The 23,285-nt window shown below is 59.3% G+C and overlaps 2 protein-coding genes across 5 annotated transcripts in view; both read right to left on the bottom strand.

Moving 5' to 3' along the window:
• Positions 1-32: 32 nt before the first annotated feature.
• On the bottom strand, positions 33-4,187 carry TOR2A (torsin family 2 member A). The gene is made up of 5 exons (XM_036416187.2): positions 3,948-4,187; positions 3,162-3,427; positions 1,790-1,965; positions 1,039-1,166; positions 33-786 (listed from the first exon to the last, which is right to left on the bottom strand). Exons 1-5 carry the CDS (start codon positions 4,105-4,107, stop codon positions 542-544), a joined length of 975 nt encoding a protein of 324 aa, XP_036272080.1. The 5' UTR covers positions 4,108-4,187; the 3' UTR covers positions 33-541.
• Positions 4,188-5,941: 1,754 nt separating this feature from the next.
• SH2D3C (SH2 domain containing 3C) overlaps positions 5,942-23,285 on the bottom strand; it is a 28,586-nt gene continuing 11,242 nt past the window's right edge. For 2 of the 4 annotated variants that reach the window (XM_045573638.1, XM_036416176.2), the window contains 10 exons: positions 21,576-21,615; positions 16,084-16,212; positions 14,359-14,813; positions 13,133-13,257; positions 11,301-11,785; positions 10,070-10,185; positions 9,527-9,698; positions 8,717-8,828; positions 8,171-8,377; positions 5,942-6,544 (listed from right to left, as the gene is read on the bottom strand). In XM_045573638.1, the coding sequence (XP_045429594.1) occupies positions 6,369-6,544; positions 8,171-8,377; positions 8,717-8,828; positions 9,527-9,698; positions 10,070-10,185; positions 11,301-11,785; positions 13,133-13,257; positions 14,359-14,813; positions 16,084-16,212; positions 21,576-21,615 (2,017 nt within the window). In that variant the 3' untranslated portion in view covers positions 5,942-6,368. Of the gene's footprint in view, positions 6,545-8,170; positions 8,378-8,716; positions 8,829-9,526; positions 9,699-10,069; positions 10,186-11,300; positions 11,786-13,132; positions 13,273-14,358; positions 14,814-16,083; positions 16,213-18,655; positions 18,884-21,575; positions 21,616-23,285 lie in introns of those variants that run through there. The other 2 variants (XM_045573636.1, XM_036416175.2) reach the window with 2 other exon arrangements.

Here is a 23,285-nt window from a genome sequence, read left to right as displayed (position 1 = left end):
ACTGGCTTCCGCAATGAGACTGCTGACGTCACTCTGACCTCATGGCTAAGTTTATTGAATTTGTTCTCTTCTTTTACAAAATTAAAAACATTAAAAACCAGGCCTAAGTGGCAGCTTGAGTCCCTTTCTCCATGGGGAAGAAGTCTCAGCCTGGCTCACAATACTGGGACAGGGTGTGGGATATGGTGGCGGGCAAGGGGCTGAGGGGAAAGGATGCAAGGGAACAGCCAGGAGCCACGGTCCCTGAGTTACAGTTCACATTTAAGAAGGCTCAGGCTGCAGCTGAGGTTGAGACTCGTTGAGTTCGGGGGTGACCAGCACTTTCCCCCGGGGCAGGAGGCCAAGGCCAAGGCCAAGATGTCCTCAGGCCAGCAGAGGCCAGGGCCCCCTGACGCTCTGTCCCACGGCCTAGCCAACACTTCTCGTCTTCAGTGTGTGCTCTGGGTCCCACTCTCCAGGAGGATAAGGGTCCCTCTGGCAAAGGCGCCAGGGCTTTCCTGCGTGGCCTGGCCAGGCGGGAGGGCAAGGAGCCGCCCGAGGGTCAGAGGAAGAAGGCGATCCGGGAAGCCACAGTCTTGCAGCCATTGGAGGAAAAGAGCTGCTCGTCCTCAGGGAAGAAGGTGGTGCTGTCCAGCACGGCCTGGACAACCTCGTCCCTGGGCTCCAGGCCCAGCTGGGCCAGCTCGTTGAGCACGCAGTGCCGCACGTGGTGCCGCTGGAGCGGCAGGAAGGGCACCAGGACGTCCAGGAGACGCTCCTCCATGATGCCCGAGCGCCAGAAGCCGTCTGCCGGGAGGGACGAGGGGAAAGAAGCTGAGCCTCAGTGCTGGGTTTCTGCCCCCAAAGGCCAGTGCAGTTCACTGTTCTCAGCCACCTCCGGGCAAAGGGCTCGGGGAGGCTCTGGACAGCCAGGAGCTCAGAGCCGGGGCTGAGCAGTACCGGGTCAGTGGGCAGAGCATCAGATCCCAGCCCGATGGATCTGTGCGAAGCCCCACCCGCTGAAGCCACCCCCAGGGGGGGCTTCCGAGCCACACTCACGGTGGGGGTTGTCCAGCACCGCCTGCGAGATGACCGGCTCCAGCTCCTGCAGGCGGACCTCCTCGCGGTCCCGGCGGCTGCGCCATGCCTCCAGCACCGCCTGGTTGATCTGTTCGCCGCCGGTGTTGCTAAAACCACGGGGACCCGGGCCGAGACTCAGACAGTGGAGGTGGCCCTGCTTCCCACATGCCACCTACCACGACCTCAGTGCCAGCAGGAGCCAAATCCACCAACACATCCCAAAGGAACCACTTCCCGTTCCAGAGAGAGTCCACAGCCATGACCCCTAAAATTCACCTCTAAGTGCCGCGCACTTTACAGTTTACCTAACACTTTTAAGACCCTTCACTGACTTCCCCTCAGCCAGCTTCTAGGACAGCGGGGCATGCATTTGGCCCTGCTGTGCAGGGAGGAGATGGGAGCTCAGAGAGGTGAAGTAATCTGCCTGAGGAAACACAGCAAGGACTCGTGGAGGTGACACTAGAACCCCAGTCTGTTTCTCCCGGGCCCGCGTCCTCCTGGCCACAGAAGAGGGGAGACTCTGGAGCTAGCAGCAGGGCTTCCACAAAGAAACGAGGACCAAAAGCTTCGAGATTGTCAAAGGGGAAGGCAGCACCTTGGATGGCACCGTCACCAGGGTGCGGGGCTTGGGGAAAGTCTGATTGGATCCCGAGGACGGTATTCTGCTGTGGGACCACAGACTGAGACCGGAGAGCTGGGACCGCTAAGTGTCCCCTCACAGCACACCCACCTGATGAAGATGAAGATGGCTTTTCGGTAGTTGGTCCCATACACCACCCAGGAGGAGCCGAGGAAAGGCTGTAGGACCTCCATCAGGCCTGGGGTCAGCTTGTCCATCTCATCGAAGAGGAAGAGGGAGCGGCCACAAACAGTGAGGTTCCCCTGGACCCAGCTCTTAAGATCCTTCTGCAGGAGAGAGGCAGGAGCTTGAGGGGGACCGGAGAAACCCCCAGCCCCAGACTTCTTCCCAAGCTTCCCCTTCTCTGGAGAATATGGACAATCCCAAATGGGACTGATGGCAAACTGTGGCCCTGAGAGGGGCAGAGACGTGCCCCAGTTCAAACAGCAAGTGAGCAGGAGAACAGGGACTCAAACCCAGCCCTGCGCCTGCCTTCGGGGTGCCTTCCCTACATCTACTGCTTCTATAAAAGGGGAGGCTCCTTCCTGCCCCACGAACGTTCTCAGCAGTTTTGTGGGGGTGTTTTTCCGTTCCATTTAAAAAATATATTTTTATTGATTTCAGACAGGAAGGAAGAGAGAGAAAGAGAGAAACATCCATGATGAGAGAGAATCATGGGTCGGCTGCCTCCTGCAAGTCCCCCCACTGGGGACTGAGCCCACAACCCCGCCATGTGCCCTTGACTGGAATCAAACCTGGGATCTTTCAGTTTGCAGACTGATGCTCTATCCACTGAGATAAACAGGCTAGGGCAATGTTTTGTTGTTGTTTTAAAATTGATTTGAGAGAGAAAGGAAGGGAGAGGAAAAGAGAAACATCGATCGGCCGCCTTCTGCACGACCCCTACTGAGGATCAAACCCGCGTAAGGCACGCGCCACGTCGGGGAATCTAACCAGTGGCTTTTTGGTGCAAGGGAGGCGCTCAACCAACTGGGCCACACAGCCAGGGCTCTCGGCGTGTGGCAGTTAGCTCAGCCTGGAAAGCGCCTTGCAGTCAAGAACGATAGTAGTAAAAATAATAGCAATAGCAGCAGCAATAAGAGCTTGTAGTTACTAAGTACTTACTCTGAGCCTCAAATTGGGGCTAAGTGCTTTACAGAGAGAAGATAGTGCAGACTGGCAAAGGTAAGTGCTCAATAATTAATTCCTGTAATTCTATAATCTCATGTTCTTCAGAACCACCCTGGCAGGTAGATACCATTAATGTCCCCCCCCCCCCCCCGAAAAAAGAACTACAGCGAGAACCCCCTGCCAGGTAGGATGGCATCTTCCCGAGCCCTGTTTGGGTTGGGCCCTGAGGGCTGGCTCCCTCTGCCTGGGTGGCCTACAGTGAATCTCCCTCTCGGGCGTAGGACCCCCTCCCTCCCCAAGGTGTGGCATCCCTGACGCAGGGGCGTGATGGCCCAGGATGCCACCAGCCTACCTTGTAGCGCTCCATGTGGCTGGGGTGGGGGAAGTGGAGGACGGGGGAAAAGTGGTGCACGTAGGGGCTGCGGAGGCCACCCCGGAAGAGGTAGTGGGCCAGCAGGGCGCTGACATAGGACTTGCCGGTGCCTGTCCAGCCGTGCAGGGAGAGGACCAGCGGCTTGGTGGGGGCCGGGTCCTGCACAAAGGCCTTCAACGCCTTCACCACCAGCGCCTTGGCCAAGTGCTGGCCCGCCAGGTGCTGGGCCAGGTCACACTCCAGACCTAGGGCCACAAGAGGGACAGGGTCAGAGTTGAGGACACGCTCCCGCCGGAAGAGGTTCAAGGGGGAAGTGATGTCTGGAACCCGGTCTAGGGATCCCTAAGGCCCGGGACGCTTTCACCAGGGAGCTCCCGCTGCAGGAGTCACCCTCAGGTCTAATTCAGCTTGGCAGCGCCCCCTCCAGGCCTCCCTCTGAATCGTACTCAGCCCTAAGGGTGCCAGCGGTCTACAGGGTCTGCCCCGGAACCCTCGGCCTATTCCCAAGGTGAGACCCTCCCTGGGCGGCCATTCCCCCGGGGAGGCCTCACCCTGCCCCGCGGCCCCGCTGTCAAAGGCCCCTCTCCATCCTGCAGGGCTCTGCCGGGGCCCAAACAAGCATCCCCACACCTTGGCCCCAGGTCCCTTCACACAGGACTCACTTCCGGGCCGGGCCGGCGGAGTCTGGGGTCCTTCCGCCCCTCGGTCCCGCCCTCCCGGTCCCGGCCCGGGGTCCGTGGGGCCGCCGGTCGGCCCGCTCCTCACCCTGGAAGTCGGGCTGGAAGTCACATTCGCAGAAGGTGCCGAAGCTGCAGCGCAGTGAAGCCAAGTCCCAGGCGGCGGCCGCGACCGAGACCGAAACCAGCCCGAGCAGCCCGAGGAGGCGCGAGCCCCACGGCTGGCGGCCGCGCGAACCAGCCGCCATCCGGGTGAGGCCCGAGCCAGGTCTGGGCCGGCCAACCGCCTCTCCCGGAACTACAGCTCCCGGCGTGCATCGCTCCGCGCAGCCACCTCCCGCGGCCTACAACTCCCGGCGCTCCTCTGGCCCCTCTCAAAGGCCCGCCCAGTCTTCCCGCTGCAGGACCCGAAGGCGACCTCCAGAGGGAGCACGCGAACTGTTCAACTCGGGACGGAGGGCCGCGTTTCCATAACCATGGTAACTAGGGGACCATAGAAGTTCCAACAAAATAATAAGGAATTATGACCACAAGGGTAATGTAGCAACTGTAGAGAAAAACTTGTGTCTGCAGCACCTTACACCTTGTAAAGCGCCTTTTTTATGCTTTAAAAATATGTTTTTATTGATTGCAGAAGGAGAGGAGAGATAAAAACATCAATGATGAGAATTATTGATCAGCTGCCTCCAGCAAGCCCCATATTGGGGATGGAGCCCACAACCTGGGAATCAAACTGTGATCTCTTGGTTCATAGGTCGATGCTCAACCACCGAACCACTACAAGCTACATTCGCAGCTTCACTGTGCTGCAGCTTCGGCACCTTCTGCGAATGTGACTTCCGTGTTTAAGAATACGGATAGCTGAGACCGGTTTGGCTCAATGGATAGAGCGTCGGCTTGGGGACTGAAGGGTCCCAGGTTCGATTCCGGTCAAGGGCATGTACCTTGGTTGCGGGCATATCCCCAGTAGGGGGTGTGCAAGAGGCAGCTGATCGATGACTCTCTCTCATCGATGTTTCTAACTCTCTATCTCTCTCCCTTCCTCTCTGTACAAAATCAATAAAATATATTAAAAAAAAAAAAAAAGAAAGAATACGGATAGCTTTTGGTGAGCACCTTCTGTGTGTCAGTATTAGTTACCTTATACCCTCTATGATAACATTCCCATCATACGGAAAAATGGTGATATTTCAATGAGGTACTGGCCCATAAAGTGTTTTGGCTTAATCAATAAATGATCATTGATAATCCATCATGTATAAAACATAGTGGTTCCTTACCTAGCAACTACTATACACTAAATGCTTCCATAGCAATCCTAAGAGATTAATTCTGTTATTGTCCCCTTTTTTTTTTTTTGAGGTAGAAATGGGAACCCGAGAGGTTAAGCCTGATATCCATGGTTACTCAGCTAGTGAACAATAGAACTGAACCTGCATCTGGCTGCCGCCAAAGATCTCATGCCCTGTGTTACCCAGCCTCTCAGTCAGGATTCAGAACGGAAAGGACCCAGATGCTTCACACCCAGTGGTTGGGCTCCCCAGACTTCCATCCTGCCAGGCCTCTGCCCCTCCACCTGTGGAATCAAGACGACCGTGTCCATGTCCCTCTTCAGAGATTATCCACCCCACTCTGCACACGCACAGCGCTTCTGAGCCACGTTTCAAAGCCTGAAACTTAGTAGTTCCCATCGTTGAAGAGAGAGAACTCCGGTCAGGACACCCAAGTGCCAGCCGCCCTCAGGTCACAGTCTCAGTTTCCCAGAGAGCCCTCCCCTCCCAAACATCCGGGATCCTTCCTGTGCCTTGGTGGGAACCTTTGCTGTGGCTCCCGGGGGCAGGGAGTGGAGGAGGGGGCCAGGTCAGTATTCCTGCCCCTGGTTGAAATTGGCTGTTTATCTCCCCCACTGGCTGTGACCTCCTCCCGGGCAGGGACTGGGGGTCAGCGTTAGCAGTAACTCTGGCTCCTGGTACAATCTGGGATGTCCCAGGTGCTAAATACAATATTTGTGAAATGGCTTTTCCCCCTTTCGCCTGAGAAAAGCTGCTCCCTTCCACCTCAGGGCCTCCTGAGAGACAGAAAAAAGAGACATAAAAGTTTATTATATGAAAGAAAGAGCGTGGCTTCTGTACATCTATTTACAGAACGGGGACGTATTTACAGCAGATGGAGGCCTTGGTGTCGGCGGGGAGCAGATGCCTGGAGGAGAGGGAGGAGGCGTGAGGAGCCCCCCATGGCTCAAACACGGGGCCCCTCGGCAGGAGGGGAGAGGCGGAAGCTGGAGGGAGGAACGGGTCCTGGTTCTTCCTGAAGGGAGCTGTGGCGAGCACGTGGCAGGCGCGGGACAGCCCAGAATCCACGCAGAACCCTGGGGGCGGAAGGGAGATCGCGGCGGAGTCCGGTACATTCTCGGGCTGGTCACAGTGTCCCTGGGGTGCTCTGGAGGAAGGTCCGTGCCCCTCTGTCCCGCATGCTGCCCGCAGCTGCCGAGGGGAAGGGCCCACGGGGGTCACAGCTCGCTGGAGCGGACGGCAGGCTCCAGTTTGTGGGACAGGGCGGTGAGGACCTTGTCAAACTTCTCGTAGCGCCGGGCCTGGCTGCTGCTGGCGCCCTGGCTGCCCCAGAGGAGGCGCATCTGGAACTCCGTGCTGAACACCTCCAGGAGCTCGGGCCGGGCCTGGAGCCCTGCGGGCGGGGCACAGGCGTTAGGGGCCACCACCCAGCTAGGAGCCACCACATCCCTCAGGCCCCCCCCAAGGGACACCTCCCCCAGCTCTGCCAGGGATTCAGCAGGTTTATTTATTTTAATTTTTAAAAAATATATTTTATTGATTTTTTTACAGAGAGGAAGGGAGAGGGATAGAGAGTTAGAAACATCGATGCGAGAGAAACATCGATCAGCTGCCTCCTGCCAACTCCGAACTGTGGATGTGCCCACAACTAAGGTACATGCCCTTTACCGGAATCGAACCCGGGACCCTTGAGTCCGAAGGTCGACGCTCTATCCACTGAGCCAAACGGGTTAGGGCTCAGCAAGGTTTATTGAGGGACTTGGCCTCACAGTTTAGTACCTAGTCTTTGCCCTGCTGTTTACAACATGTAATTTTTAAATGACTGGGAGATAAAATATTATGTTAATTGGGGGCTTGAGTGCTTTGTCTTTTCTTTTTGTGTTTTTCTGTAAGTTCCAAATTTTTCCTGAAAAACATATATACATTTTGTTCTTTTTTTTTTAATATATTTTATTGATTTTTAACAGCGAGAAAGGGAGAGAGATAGAGAGCTAGAAACGTCGATGAGAGAGAAACATCGACCAGCTGCCTCTTGCACACCCCCTACCGGGGATGTGCCCGCAACCAAGGTACTTGCCCTTGACCGGAATCGAACCTGGGACCTTTCAGTCCGCAGACCGATGCTCTACCACTGAGCCAAACCGGCTTCGGCCTTTCTTTTTTTTTTTTTTTTTTTTTTAATATATATTTTTATTGATTTTTTACAGAGAGGATGAGAGAGGGATAGAGAGTTAGAAGCATCGATGAGAGAGAATCATCGATCAGAGAGAATCATTTATCAGCTGCCTCTTGCACACCCCCTACTGGGGATGTGCCCGCAACCAAGGTTCATGCCCTTGACTGGAATTGAACCTGGGACCTTTCAGTCTGCAGGCCGACGCTCTATCCACTGAGCCAAATCCGTTCTGGCTACATTTTGTAAGTCAATGCAAAAAACGTGTGGTTGTTTTTTTCTTCCTGAAGAAGAAGGAAAGACTTGCACGGGAATGCTCTCAGCATTCATCTCTGGGTAATGGTGGTGACTTTTTTCACCTGTTTTTGCTCAGCTGTGATTTGCAATTTGTTTCTAGTAAACTTGTATGACTAAATAATGCCTAAGGCAGTAAAAGATGGATTATTTGAAGCCACTTTCTCTGCGCCTTTTGTGAGAGTTCTCCCTTTCGACTGGGCTAAGCGCTCCTGGAAGGCAGGCAGGTCTGTCTCAGCCCCAGGCCCCCGGGCATAGCTCTGTGCAAACTGCCTTGTAAAGTAGGCCTGCTAGAACACCCACTTCGCAGATGAGAAAACTGAGGCTCAGAGAAGCTAAGACCCACAGCTCTGATGCTCTTTGAATCATCTGTGTCTACCTGGTGCCTGCCACTAACAATTGCTTGTTGAAATGATGAGTGAGCAAGAAAAGGGATTAGAAAATGAGTCAGAGAGACAGGGAAGGAAAGAGGGGTGGAGAAAGGAGAACGAACATTGGGAGGGAAGGGGAGAGCAAGGCGAGAGGAGGGAGGCCCAGGCCCGAAGGACTCACCCTGCAGCTTGACCTCGGCGTTGGTGTGGTACAGGCCTCCGTGGTGCGCCACCGTGCGGGCCGCCTCCAGGTGCGCCAGCACCACCTCCACGCCGTGCTCCGTGCTGCCCCAGGGCTCGGGGCCCTCGGCCGGGGTCGCGTCGCACTCGAGCAGAGTGATGAGCGGCAGCACGTGAGGAAACGTCGTGTTGCTCAGCGGCGGGCCTTCTGCCAGGAGGGAGACAGCGGCTCTTAGACTCTGGAGGCCCCCTGCCCACCGCAGCCCCACAAACTGAGGCACAGGAGGGGAAAGGGTGGGGCCTGCCCGAGGTCCCAGCAAACCCCCAGGGCTCCTGACTCCTGGACAGACCTTTCCTTTCCGATTCTTTCAACTACATCTATGGCACCCTCGGCCTGGCCGCAAGGCCCACACCTGGCCGGCTGACACAGCTGCCAGCACAGCTCGCCCGAGCTCAGCCAAGCTCTCACCATCCTCACCGGGAACGTCTCGCCTGGCCCAGAGAGGGCTGAAACCCGTGCAGGGTCTCACAGCAGCAGGGGAGGTACCTTTGCCCTCATTGAGGCTCTTGAGAAACGGCTTGAGCTTCTTCTCGTAGAGGATGGCACCCTCCGTGTGTCGCTGTCGCAGGGTCATCCATGTCTGCTCCAGCCGGGCGATCTGGGGAGACCAGACAGTGAGCGACCGGCCAGGAGAGCGGCCGGCTGAGTGGGTGCCCAGATGTGCGGTTGAGGATCACCATTCATGGGTCAGGGGCGGTGCTAAGTCCTCATGAAGCCCCCCCCCAACCCATTTTACAGATGGGGAAACTAAGGCTCAGAGAAGGGAATGACTTGCCCAAGGCCATTCCAAAACTAAGTGGTAGAGCTGGGAGTGGAACCACTGCCTGTAGGACCCCATTGTTACTATTTACCAGGCATGCGAGAGGAAGTGTAGTGTGGGTGAGGTTTGGGCTATGAAATTCAGACCTGGTTCTAATCCCAGTTTTTTTCAGCCTCTGACTATGTGACCTCAGGCAAGCACTGCTCTGCCTCAGTTTCTCCATCAGTAAGATGGGGACAACAAAGACATTTACCCCATGAGATTGTCCTGTCAAGTATTTAGTGTGGCCCCAGCACCCCGCACACAGGAAGTGCTCACTGAGTGACAGCCATTCCACATTTATTCCTTAGACTCCTGTATGCACCTCCTGAATCCTACCGATGGGAGACTGAGGCCCAGAGAAGGGAAAGACTTGGTGTCGGAGCAGGTCAGCTCTTCCGGGTGCCCCTTCCCCAGTGCTGCCGAGTTCTCCCGGGACCACTACACGCCACCCCGAAGGAACGCAGCCTGAACCCGCTCTGCAGGGCCCCTCGCACCTGGGCCATATCCAGGGCGCCCATGACCGCGGCGAAGCTGAACATGTTGCCCATGGTGCCCCGGAGCTCCGCGGCCAGCTGGATGGTCTTGTGCAGAAGCGCGGCCCGCTCCTCCGCTGAGCCCGTGCAGCCCAGGATGTCCACCGCCAGCATGATGGACATGGTGTGGAACCTGGGGCAGAGGCCAGGTCAGGGGGCGGGGCCCAGGGGGCCGGGGAGTGTCCCTGCCACTGCCAGGGGTGAGGCCCCCAGTGGGTGGAGAGCAGAGCCCAAACTGGGAGGGGGTCGAGTCCACGGGTTAGGGGGCGAGAGAGCTGGTGGGCGGAGCAGAGATTCGTGGACTAGGATTGGTCAAGAGGATGCAGAGGTGAATCCCTACAGGACTGGGCCTTGGGGAAACCGGGATTGCCTGGAGCAGAAGAATGACAAGCTGCACTTGGTCAGTGGGATAGGGGGCGTGGCCAGAGGCCCTGGGAGCCAGGCTGAGCCTGTGATTGGCCAGCTGGCCAAGCAGAAGGCGGGGTGGGGGCGTGTTTCCCTTACCTTTCCAGCAGGTCCAGTCGTAGCTGCCGGCCATGGGGGAGGGTGAGCAGCTCCATGCCCCAGCGGACTCCCATTAGGGTCTGCATCTCCTTGGTAACGCCCAGTATCCTAGCAACCTGCAAGGACGCCCAGAGGGCTGATTAATTTCCTGCCTGGGCTGGCCCCAGCCATCTGGGAGTCAGAAAGCTTTATCTGGGCGGGCGGCCTGGCTGGGAGGCCGGATTTGGATCCCAGCTCCACGGCTAACCCGCTGCTGGGGATGGCTGGTAAATACTCGGCCAAGGATAAGGAGCAGGACTGCCTTATTCCAAAGGCCAACCTGAGTCCCAGGAGAGAGAGGGCCAGTCGGATGGCACCCAGGGCCTAGGACCCGGGGCTTCTCCCCTCACACCTTACTGCTCTTCTCAGAACATCCCTGCCCCCCTCTTCCTCTTCCTGAGCTTGGGGACCAGTGCCACCAAGTAACCGGTGCACCCCAAACCTCAGAGGGCGAAAACGAGGTGCAGAGGGAGTTGGGGTTCTGAGAGGAGCAAAGGCTCATCCAGAGCAAACACTGGGCTTTCTCTGACCCTGTGTGGGCCCAGGTGCTGAGTTTTGGTTATTTTGTCCACAGGGTTGTGGGGGCGGGAATTGGGTCATTTACATTCCCTGGACCAGCCCGGACTTCAGCCAGACTCAGCGCCCCAGGAGGTCAGACACCACTGGGTTTCAGGACCGCCCCGTTCCAATGCCAAGCTGACATCTGGAGGAAGCAATATCTTGCTTTTTGCTTTTTAAAAGTCTCTATAAATTTTTTTTTAAACATTTCTATTGTTTGTTTTTAAGAGAGAGAGGAAGGGAGAGGAGGGAGAGAGAAGCATCCATGTGAGAGTGAGCCATTGATCAGCTGCCTCCTTCACGCCCCCCATCGGGGACCAAACGCGAAACGTGGGCAGTGCCCTGACCAGGAATCAAACCTTCAAACCTACAACCCCTCAGTGCACGGAATGACACCCAGCCAACTGAGCCACACAGGCCAGGTCACCTTTTTATAAAAGGGGAAATGGAGGCCCAGAGAGGCAAAGTGATCGGCCCAGAGTCACACAGCAAGTAAAGGGCAGCCATGAAGCCAGAACCCAGGCCCACTGGCTATATTTGGGGAGTTTAGGGGCCAGCTCCTCACCACCCTGGTCCCAGCCCTAAAGCCCGGGGCTGGGGTGCTGTCCCGTCCCAGGGTGCACCGGGCACCTACCAGGCAGTCCACCTTGGTGACGTGCTGAGCCAGCGTCCGGGCGTCCACCTCGGCCAGCAGCTCCTTGACCTTGCGCAGGAGGCCCACCTCCAGCGGCCGGTTATCCTTGGGGATGAGCTGTGACTGGAAGGTGGCCGGGTTGAAGGAAGAGGTGGCTTCTATGATGGGGACTGTGAAGGCCCCGTCGGGGGCCCCATTCTCTGACAGTTCCTTCAGCCGCTCTCCCTGGCTCTTGGCCTGCCGGACCGGAGGCTGCAGCTGGCAGTAATGGCCGGAGTCCGGGTCGCTGTAGCTGCTGAGCGACGGGGATGGGGAGGCTTTGCCGAGGGTGTGGGAGGGACTGGCGTGAGGGCCCTTGTCCAGCTCTCCGGGGGGCTTCGGGGCACTTCGGGGGCACAGCTGGGGCTCGCTGGAGCGGCGGGTGACGGGGGAGGCGGGCAGCACTGTGGGTGCGGGGGCTGCGGGCGCAGCGTGAGCACGGGTCACTGCGGGGAGAGAGGGAGAGGACGGGTTACCACGGCTCCACCCAGGGGCTTCCCCCACCTCCTTCCCGAGGCCAGCCTCCACCTCCCCTAGAGCTGACACCCCGTTTTCCAGGCCGGCAGACCCCTCAGCGAGGCCTGGCAATCCCTGCCCCGGAGCCTGCACACGCCGCCCCGAGCTACTGCAGCCTGGGGGAAGCAGGAGCTTCCAGGGACCCGGGGAAGCTATGCACTTGCTGGGGTCCGGGGTGCCACACGGAATTATTTCTCCATGGATTAGGAATAATGACTTAGTGAGTTCGTATGGCGATATGTTGGAGATACTCTGGTCAACAACAGTAAAACCACCATCAAAATGAGAGGTGATGATGCCGAAACCAGTTTGGCTCAGTGGATCGAGCGTCGGCCTGCTGACTGATGGGTCCCAGGTCTGATTCCGGTCAAGGGCATGTACCTTGGTTGCGGGCACATCCTCAGTAGGGGGTGTGCAGGAGGCAGCTGATTGATGTTCCTAGCTTTCTATCCCTCTCTCTTCCTCTCTGTAAAAACTCAATAAAATATATATAAAAAGAGAAAGAGAGAGGTGGGGGAGGGTGATGCTAATTGAGCCCTTCTTGGCACATGGGTCCATTTAACCTTCTCAGGACCCTGAGGAGTAAGTACTTTTACGGTCCTCGTTCTGCAGATGAGAAAACCGAGGCTCAGAGAGGTGAGCTGACCTGTGCAAGGTTACCCAGCTGGCGAGTGAGAGAGCTGGGTAAAACCTGGCTCCTGGGTCCTTGAGTCCACCATGTTGCTTAGAAATTGTCCAATTGATAATTTCTGACAAGGGGTTTTAACCTGCACACTCAGGCATGTTGATTTGAAGGGGGATAGTTATGACAAAGTTTCTGGTCCGTGTTTGGGGACTCAAACTTGCAATGACCAAGCCGTGGGTCCGTTTGTATGTCACCATCAACAGCTCTGCCAGAGCTCCAGTTGGTTTGGCTCAGAAGATAGAACATCAGCCTGTGGACTGAAGCGTCCCAGGTTCGATTCCGGCCGAGGGCACATGCCTGGTTTGTGGGCTGGATCTTCAGTTGGGGGGTGTGCAGGAGGCAGCCGATTGATGATTCTCTCTCCTCATTGATGTTTCTATCTCTCTCTCCCTGTCTGAAGTCAGCAAATTTTTTTAAAAAATAGCTCTGCTGGCAGGTTCTTAGTGTACATTTTTCAGGGCCTTGCTCTCAGAAGAGAGGCAGAGGCACACATAATCCCACACAGTAACAGAACTCATCAAAAGCATGTACACGTACAAACTCATGGCCACCAGATCCCCCCGCTTGCCCCTGTGCGCGCTGCTGGCCTTACCGGTGCTGTAGGCGGGGGAGCTGGGGTTCTCAGAGATGGGGGACGTGGGCGAGTGCAGGTCTGGGATCTGGTCCATGCTGAGCGCACAGCTGCGGATGGACTCCCGGGGGTGGGGCAGGGACGTGCTGTGGGGCAGACACCTTCGTGAACAGAGAGCCCAGTTCGGGACCTCAGCCAAACTCAGGACCCACTTCCGCTCCCATCCCAGAACTACTGAACGTCAGAGGCAGAGAAGGCGTGGAGATTACCGAGTCCAACCTCCGAGGGAGCAGGTTCAAAAACCACACGAGGAGGAAGGCTGCCGCAGGCCACAGCCTGCACACACGCTCTCTTTCCTGGGGACCGTGCCCCCAACTCGGGGGATGGGGCTAGAGGGAAGCATGAGAAGCCCAAGGGAGTCAGGCCGCCCACTGGGCCCTCCTCCCACACGGCGCCGGATGCCTGGGCACACACGGCCTGTGGCTCTTGGCACCATTACAGTCCCTGCATCCAAACCACAGCCAAGTGGCTGCCGCTGCAGGGCATCCAACCGTCCATTCCCTGGCCGGCAGCACCCGGCCCAGCCCGGCCCGGCCCAGGGAGACGAGACCCAGCCAAGTGCTCGTGGCTCAGAACAGCTGGTCTCTGCAAACAGCCAGGGAAGCCGCAGGAATGAGGGGCACTGGCTGGGTCCGCAGGCCTGGGTTTGGATCTCAGTCTTAGCGCTCGCCGGCGAGCTGCTTCCCTTCTCCGGGCCTGTTTCCTCACCCACCCAATGGGGTACGGACAGCAGCCACACGCAGGGCGGCCGGGAGTTGAAGATACGGGGCAGGGAGGTGCACAGGAGGCCCCGGGAATGGCTCGCTGCTGTGGCTTCTCCTGGAACCAGGCCTGGTCCCACCAGCCCCAGACGCAACCGCGTCTCCTCAGGATTCCATTCCCTGTGGGGTGGTTTGCACACAGCGAAGCCCTCCACTCTGATGCCTGCCTTGACCTAGCTGGAGGGGCGGGAGGGGTAGGTGGGAAGGGAGGGGAATAAGAGGGGAGGTGGAGTGGGGCAGGAGAGGTAGGTGGGAGGGGAGGGAGGTGTAGGGGTAGATCCAGAGGCAGGGACCAGACCGATTTTCCTCCGGGCTCCTGCACACTGAGGCTCAGGGCAGTCACTCCCCAGGTCAGGGTTCCCGGCCTCCCTTCTCTCCCCAGCGTGCTCATGGGGAGACCGAGGCAGAATGAGGGTCCTGGCCTACCTGGTGGGGCAGCTGTCGCCGCGGGTGACCTTGTCGGCGGTGAGCCCGTCGGTCATGGTGACGCTGCGCCGCTTCATGTGGCTGCCCTTGGGGCCGGCGGGGCTGGCGGGGCCGGCCGCCTTGCCCGTGCCCTGGCCCAGGCCGTAGCAGGCCTCCAGGTAGCGCAGCGGGAAGGTGCGGTTCACGGGGCAGTAGATGATGGCGCCGCTCTGCTCCGACACGGCCTTGCGGCTGCCCACGTGGTAGCGCACCAGGGCGGGCACGTGGTCGAAGCTCTCCTGCTCGAACAGGTACTGGATGTGGGTGTAGCTCTCGCCCGCCTTCACCACCACCTTGTTGATCTTGAAGTGCAAGGCCTGGTTGCGCCAGCGGCACGTGAGCACGTAGTCGCCCAGGCTGGTGAGCGAGTCCCGGATGAGAAAGTCGCCGTTGCGCTGCACCAGGGTCTCCGACACCTGCAGGGTGGAGGGTCAGGCGGTCAGGGGCAGGCGGGCAGGGGCAGGTGGTCAGGGGCAGGTGGTCAGGGGCAGGTGGGCAGTTTCAGACGATCAGGGTCAGGTGGGCAGGGGCAGGTGGGCAGGGGCAGGCAGGCAGGGCAGGGGGGAGAGGGTCAGACCTGGGGTCTTGGGAGCAAGTGGACAGAGATATCTGAATCTTGGGAGCAAGTGGACAGAGATATCTGAATCTCATCCACAATGACGTGGATGCAGAGGGGGCCACTGGGGACAGGGCACAGGGGCAGGCCATAAAACCCTGGGATGAAGTCACAGGAACAGGGGGTCTGGGGAACTCCTGTCTCAGACTGCCTCCTCCTAGGGCTCACGCTGGGCAGAGTGAACTCCCAATCCTCGATCCTCCAAACAGCCCGTGCCCTGGCATATCTCTGGGCACCCTCCCACTTTCTTTGCCTGGACCCTCCTGCCCACCCTGCCCACCTGGCGAACTCCTATTCATCTCACAATGGCCCTGCCCCTCAGTGCCCTCCTCAGGGCTCACCCACATTCCCCGCTGGGCTCTTCATTCTTGCACTTCTCCCACTGGGCTCTGACTGCCTCCTGTCGGTGCCTACCCCGGACTACCAGCCCTGCTGTGTCCTCTGCCTCTTTGGAGCCCAGCACAGGGCCTGGCAGAGTTGATTCTTGACAAAGATTTACAGTTCGAAGGAAAGAGGAAACAGGACTATCAGCTCCAGTCTGAGCCTCAGCCTAGAACAGCGGTCGCCAACCTTTCGGACCTCACGGACCACCAGTGGTCTGCAGACTACCACTTGGCGACTGCTGGCCCAGAAGCTCAGCTTTGCCAAGACTGATACTCGCTAACCAAATGCGCAGGAGGTTGATGTACAGACCACATAACAAAACATTAAAAAACAAGTCATAACAACAACAAAGGACAATGTTCATCGAGCTTGCTGTATGTCAGACATCATGTTAAGCACTTCACCTGGATCATTTCATCCAATTCTCACAACATTCCTCCATTTTATAGATGAAGAAACTCGGGCTCAGAGAGGTCAAGTGACTTGTTCAGGGTTGCACAGCCAGGAAATGGCATAGTTAGACCTCATCCCAGCAGTCAGTCCCCTGGGATGGACCCCCCCACGCACTAAGCCGGAGCCTCTCTGGCCTGGAGCTGGCCAGGCAGCGGGTGTGTGTGTGTGTGTGTGTGTGTGTGTGTGTGTGTGTAAGGGTCTAGAAGCCGGGCCCCGGCTCAGAGCCCACTCACCTCCCGGGGGATGCGGCCATGGTACCAGGCGTGGCTGCGGAGGTCTGTGCTGCTGAGTTTGAGCTCTTCCTCCAGCTCCTTGTGCAGCTTCTCAGGCGACGAGTCCAGGATGTACTTCTCCTTGGAAAACTGGGCGGAGAGACAGCAAGAATGGGCAACCAATCCGAAGCCCTGCTTCTCCTTCCCCTCCCAGTCCCACACCGGGTGACCTCCTTTCAGCCTGGGACCCCGGGAACACTCAGGCACAGGGGCCAGCGAGGCCCTCGCAGGAGTCCCCATCCCGGCAGAAGTAAAGAAATCTCAGCTAATTCCACTGAACCGTGCCTACTGTGTTGCATGCCCTGTACCAATTGCCATGGGTGTGTAAGCGAGGCATCAACAGCCCAGGCCACATCCTCAAGCCGCCTACGAGGAGAGGAAAAGCCAGCGGAGCACGTGCGTAGGCTGCGGTCAGCACCACGACGCTGGACAGCGGCACAGAGCGCGCAGGCTTTCAGAGGGAAGGTGAAGTCTAGTGAGGTGGAGCGGTCTAGGAAGCCTTCGTGGCCGAGATGGCAATAACGAAACACTCGTGATGCACCCAGGACAGCCCACCGGATGTGGAAGTGGGGAGGGAGGAGTTCTGAGAGGTCAGGCAGCAGGTACCTTGGCAAAGGCATGGACCAAAACAGGGCTTGGGTGGACAAAGAACATTCTGGATGGTGGGTTACAGTAGAATGGAAAAAGAGGCAGCTGTACATAGGAGAACCGAGGGCTCCCCCACACACATCTGTGTGGTCCTTGAGGGTTCCCAAGGCCCTTTCTCCCTTGCCATCTCAAGCTGTTCTTGCCAGATGGGGGAACCGCAGCCCAGCAGGGAAGCCCAAGGTCACTCACTGGAGATCGTGCCCAGGACTCCCCGCTCCCACCTGCCCGAAGGGGGACATTTCTGGTTTCGTGGCTACGGTGCCTGGGCTAGGAGACCTCAGGGCAATGGGAGGGAGCCCGTGCTGTCAGGGGCACCCCACAAACACACACAGAGCCAGCTCAGTCCTCGCTGTGCCATGGGGTTCTCCGGGCCTCCTTTGGTGGGGATGCCTCACCAAGTTGCAAAGATGAGAGGAGACAATACTCCAGAGCAGCAGTCGCCAACCTTTCGGACCTCACTGACCTCACTGACCGCCTGTTGGTGACTGCTGCCCCAGAGCACTGTGGCTGTCCCCCTCACTGTGAGGACATGTGACATGGCTTCCTCTTCTTCTCCCCACTCCAGGTGCCCACAGTGACTGCTGCAGGGCGGATAGATCTAGCCCAGAACGGGCCAGATGCAGGTCGGGTGAGGGGGGCATGGAAGGGCCTGGCTTTGGCCCCGGTGACCGTCTCCCCAGGAGCACCGCTCCTTATACCACACCCTGAGGAGGGAAGAGGACACAGGCCTCCTGGGGTCCTTCTCCTTGACAAAGAGCAAGCCCCTGAGAACTTGCCCCAGCACCACACCTGGAGCAGGAGGAGCATGGGGCAGAGAAGGGGAGGGGGCTGTGAGCTACAGACCCTGGCCAAGACCCTGCCTGCCTCAGTGTGACCTTGAGCCAATTCCTTTTCCTCTCTGGGCCCGAGTAGCCTCCTCAGTCAATGGGGGTGGAAGCCTGGCTCCCCTTTCCCAGCCATCACCCAGTCTGGGAGAACCTGGGGGGACCTCCCACACTCCCGAAGGTGGGGAACCCTCAGGTCCTGTGCACTCCACCTCAACCTCGACCCCGGGGGTCGCAGGCTCCCGGGCGGGCGGGGGAGGGCTGGGCGCGAATGCAGCATCCCCGGCGCTCAGCGCGCTGCCATTGGCTGGAGATGATCTCACCGCCTCCCGGCCTGCGCGCGCCCGATTGGCCGGCGCCGGGATGCTGCTCGGAGCGTGTGTGAGCCCGGGCAGCGCAGAGGTGCTGCGCCCGGTTCCCCGGGGACCTGGGAGGCAAAGGCACCCAGACCCCGGGCCAGAGCCTCTCCCCACCAGCCGGCGCCCCCACGGCCTTCCTGGTTCCTCCGGTCTCCTCACCCCAGCAGAGCCATCCCAGAGGATGCTCCGCAGAGAGGCGGGGTCCGGGTCCTCCCCTCCACCCCCTTCCGTTTAACCCTTCCCCCGCCGCGGCGGGTCCCGCACTGCCCGGCCGGCCGAGCGGAGAGCCCCGCGCCCGGAGCGCGCCCCGGCCCAGCCCGAGCGAGCGCGGGAGAGCGGCGGGCGCCCCGGCCCCGGCCCCGGCCCCGCGGCATCCTCTCCCCTCCCGCCCCTCTCCTCCGGCGCCTCCGGACCCCGGCCCAGCGGCGCCCGTACAATGGGGAGCCGGGCTGCCCCGTCAGCCTCAGGGGCCGGGGTGCGCGCTGCGGGACCCCAGGACAACGAGACCCCAACTCCTGACCCCAGCGCCCAGCCGGCTCCCTCCGGCGGAGGCAGGACCGGGACCGCGGCGCCCCAGTCCTGAGTCCCGGGAGCGGCAGCGGGACCCTCACCCAGGAGCGCCCGGAGGTGCCCTGGGTGGCCGCCCTCCCACAGCCCGCAGCCCCGGCCCCGGCCGGAGAGGGTCCCAGCCCGGCCCCTCACCTGCACCTGCACGAAGGAGCCGCGGTAGAAGCAGCAGGCGGCGGCCGACAGCGCGCTCCACAGGCTGCAGCGCTCCGTCATGGTGCGGCCGGCCGGGCGGGGGCGGCGGCCGCGGGGCAGGGGCCGGGGCGCGGGACTGGCCGGCCGGGCACCGCGGAGCCGCTTCTCCCGGCGCGATTACCTCATCGCTTGTCGGGGGAGGAGCAGGGAGGCGGGGCGGGGAGACCCCACCCTCCGGCCGGCCCGGGAGGGGAGGGGGCCATTGTTCCTCCCTCCGCCCGCCCCTCGCACCCCCCTCGCCCCCGCGCGCTCCAGCCCCGCGCGCCCAGGCTGCCGGGAGCAGGGGATGCGCAGCCGAGGACCTGACATCACCAGGGAGAGTGGGATGGGGTGCGATGGGGTGGGGACCCCTGGGCCGGCGGGGGCTCCTGCCTCTCCCACTCGCTGCACTCCTCACCGACCCAGAGCAGGCAGAGGCTTTGCGTTAAATCCTCTCCAAAGCTGGAAAAAATTCCTCTATGCGGTTAACGGAATCCTTTGTGGACTCAGAAAATCTCCCGGAGCCCAGGACTTCGTCTCTGATTTGGAGTCAAGGACTCCCGCTGAGAATCACAGGACGGTCAGCTGACAGCAGCCGCTGGGGTGCAGAGAGCCAGTGAGGCCCAATGGTTAGGGCACCCCCCTGGGTTCAGCTAGCTGTGTCCCCGCCTCCAGCCCACCAGTCCCTTCTCCTGGAGCCCAGATGTATTCATCTGCAAAACATGTCTGTGCTGACCCCACAGAACTCTCGTGAGCACTGGCCAGGCCTAAAGGAAGTACTCCATAGATGTGTCCTATTATTTTCAATCTTAGCGTCAGGATCCGGACTTTTTGTCCCGGAATTATAGGGCCTTCGGTGCAAAGGGAGTCATTCCTGGGGTTCACATCCTTTTACCGGCGGTGTGACCTCAGGCCGGTGACCCCAGGCCCAGCTCTCCGGGCCTCCGCTGTGTTTGGGTGTTTTCCGTGAACACATCTGCCGTGCTCCCACAAGCTAGAACTCTGGTCTTAGAGGGACTACTCACTTCCTGGCCTGGGGACCCGGGGTCCTGCAAGCTGAGACCCTCGGGACAGAAACCGGCTTTGAACACTATGGATTCCACCCTCGTCTGAGGCTTAAAGCTCACATCCCTCTGACTTCACCCTTAAGGAGACAGTTTAACCCGCCTCAGTGCTCAGCTCTAATTTCTTTTGTAATACGTTAATTTTTTAGCACCAGAAACTGTAAGAAAAACACAAAGCCTGTAATCCTCACAGGGATCTCGCCACGTCAGCGATGGGGTCTCACTGTCTTTCCAGACAGCCGGTTTGTGGGGGCTGAAACGTGCCCCCGGGGCTCCTGTCCCCCGGGGGGGGGGGCGGCGGTGTCCTCGGGATGAGGAGCCGGGGTGCTGGTCCCAGGAGCCGCCCCTGCTCCACTTGCTGCAGCCCAGCTGCCCTTCCCGGCCCCCGGCTTCCCTCTGACCTTGTCCGCACGCTTGCCTCTGCCTGGACCCCTTGGCCGCCATCTCCCCTGACCTTTCCCTCTTTTCCTGCTTTTCTTTCAGGGACAGGGTGTTAATGAATGTTCCTGGTCAACTGCAAGGGCTTGGATTCGATGTCTCCTCCAGAAAGCCTTCCGTGATCTCCCCCTCCCAGCTCCTGAGCTGAAAGTCACCCCCTGCTTCTGGAGCTCCCATGGCTTCTTCCATGAGCCTCAGGTGAGGGTGGGGGGCGGCAATCCAAGCATGTTCCATACCGCCTCAGCACTAGTCCCTCACACAGAACTAACTGCACAGGCAGCGTCTCAGGTGATGGATGTCCCTGGGTCAGGAGCCAGGCCAGCCTGCTCTGTTTCAGCGCCTCTGGACTCACTGAGCCCATGGCAACTCTGGGTTGGAGGTGCCACTGTTACCCCATTTCTCAGAGGTGAGCACCGAGGCTCAGAGAAGTCGCATACACACACCCCGGCAGGTGGCAAATAAGGGGCAGATCTGGGACTCAGATTCGGAGCTGCCGGATTACAAAGCACAAGCCTGAGCCATTGCCTGGCTCTGCTCTGGCCCCAGCCTGGCCCAGGAGCCCTTGGGACACGGGGCCTGTGCTCCTTGCCCTCTGCTGTGGCTCTGTCTCCGCAGGAGCCTGGACGAGGGCGAGTGCTCCTGAGGTGGAAGGTCAAGGGCTTTGTCCCTGTCTTGGCATTAGGTAAACTTGGGCGGCGATCCTAGCCCCCCCCCGTTTCTATCCCCCTCATCCCTATAGTAGCTGCCGGGCTATGACCAAGTTACTGCGCTTCTCTGGTCTCTGTAAGTGGCCACAGGAAGGCCTTCGCTGCCCGGTGATGAGGGAGGAAGTGAGACCTCGTTCATGCAAAGAGCTCAGAGCTGTCTCCCTCCCAGGGCCACGGCCGGCACAGGCTCTGAGCACAGTAGGCACTCAGAATGTCATGTCGGATTATTGCTGTCGTCATCATTCCAAAACTGCATTTTCCACACGCCCGCGCCCAGCACACGTGCCGCCTGTGATAAACAAGTCTGTGATGACGAACAGTCACCCTTTCCGGCCCCTCCTCCCAGCACGGCACATGCGCAGAAACCGGGCGGGACTGGAGTATGGCCTTTGCATAGACGCACCCCTGGGTGAGGCCGGCAAGGGGTGAGGTCGGCAAGGGGTGAGGTCTGCTGGGAACAAGCATCGGGATGTCCTGAATGTGGGGCCAGGACAGAATGATGAGAAAAAGATGCTTGGAGGGTAACCAGACCCCAAATGTTGCCCCAACCCCTAGACCCTTTCCTCCTGGGGACGGACAGTAAGATCTGGCTCCTAAAAAGACTCAGAAAATGATTTTGCTTTTCAGGGAACAAGCTCTGAGCCCTCCAGTCCCCTGCCCAGCCCCTCCTACCTTCACGTAGTCCCCGCCGGCCTCAGGCTCTCCCGCAGCCCTGGAGGGAAAGAAGAGAGGTGAGTGTCCCCAGCCCTTCCTGGCTGCCCAGCTCCCCAGCTGCCTGCCTGGTGCCAGCGCCCGGCCCTCGGTGCTCTGGAGGCTCACCCTGAAGGCCTGGGCACAGCAGCTGAGAGCGCCTGCTGGAATCCGCGGGCCTGGCTGCTCCTCCCTCTCTGTCTGCTCCTCCCTCTCTGGCTGCGGACCCCGGGCGAGTCCCTGCACCTCCCTGCGCCTGGGGTCCTGTGAGAAGGGCCTCTGCCTCATCGGGGTGTCATGAGGACTTAAGAAGCTGATGAATGTTTGGTGCTTAACACAGACCTGTTCCTGGTCACTGTCCTCACCTCACTGTAGGCCACAGCCGCGCCCCCCTCCCCTCATGCTTTCCCTCCACCTGAACCTGACTGGAGCAGGTGGAGGCCCCAGGCTGGGCCTCAGCCTCTTCTCCTCCCGCCCTGTCCTGGTCCCCGGTGTGGAGTGAAACCTCCCTTCCCCCCCCCCCCCCCCCAGAGCTGCCTAGGACCGTGGTCAGCAAATTGCGGCTCGGGAGCCACATGCGACTCTTTGGCCCCTTGAGTGTGGCTCTTCCACAAAATACCACGGCCTGGGCGAGTCTATTTTTGAAGAAGTGGCGTTAGAAGAAGTGCAAGTGTAAAAAATGTGGCTCTCAAAAGAAATTTCAACCGTCCTGTTGATATTTGGCTCTGTTGACTGAGTGCCGACCACTGGCCTGGGACACTGTGGTGCCACTGCTGGGACAGCTGCTGGGGGGCTGATCCCCTCTGTCTTCGGGGTGGGGCCTGAAGGTACCTGAGGGGCCAGAGGCCAGGGTGTCTGTCTCCCCTGGTGCTAAACCAGCATCTCCTGTCTCAGGAGGCCGCGGGGAGTCAGGCCCCCAGGCCCTGGCCTGCAATGGCATCCCTCCCTGGTACAGCTGGACCTGGCCCTGCAACACGGGCCTCCTGAACCCCGCGCCGCCTTGGCATCTCCTCTTGGGTATCTGCTTCATCTTGACCTTGCCACATCCCCAGCAGGGCCGCTGGTCCTCCTGCACCGCGCCCCCACCCACTTCCCGTATCAGCTAATGTCCGTCTCATTCTTCTCGCTGATTTGTTTGGCCAAGAACCTCCGGCCATCTGTGCCTCCTCTCTCACCCACACTCCACACCCAGCCATCAGGAAATCCTGCGGTCTCCTTCCAAAATCGACCCTGGCCATGTCCTCCCTGTGTCACCTCTGCCCCACCTGAGCCTTCACACACACACACACACACACACACACACTCTCACACACACACATACACACACACTCACACACACACACTCACACACACACACACACTCACACACACACACACACACACACATACACACACACTCACACACACCTCACACACACACACACACACTCACACACACACAGCACCCACATCTCACACACACACACACACACTCTCACACACACTAACACACTCACAAATTAACACACTCACACAAACACACACTTACACACACACTCTCACACACACACTGGCACACACACACACTCACACACACACACACACACTCACACACCACACACACCCTCCCACACACACACACCACACACACTCACACACACCACACACACACACCACACACACACACACACCCTCTCACACACACCACACCCT

The sequence above is a fragment of the Pipistrellus kuhlii genome, unplaced genomic scaffold, assembly GCF_014108245.1.
Source record: "Pipistrellus kuhlii isolate mPipKuh1 unplaced genomic scaffold, mPipKuh1.p scaffold_m20_p_53, whole genome shotgun sequence".
Lineage (NCBI taxonomy): Eukaryota > Metazoa > Chordata > Mammalia > Chiroptera > Vespertilionidae > Pipistrellus > Pipistrellus kuhlii.
This window is presented reverse-complemented; position numbering and strand designations above follow the sequence as displayed.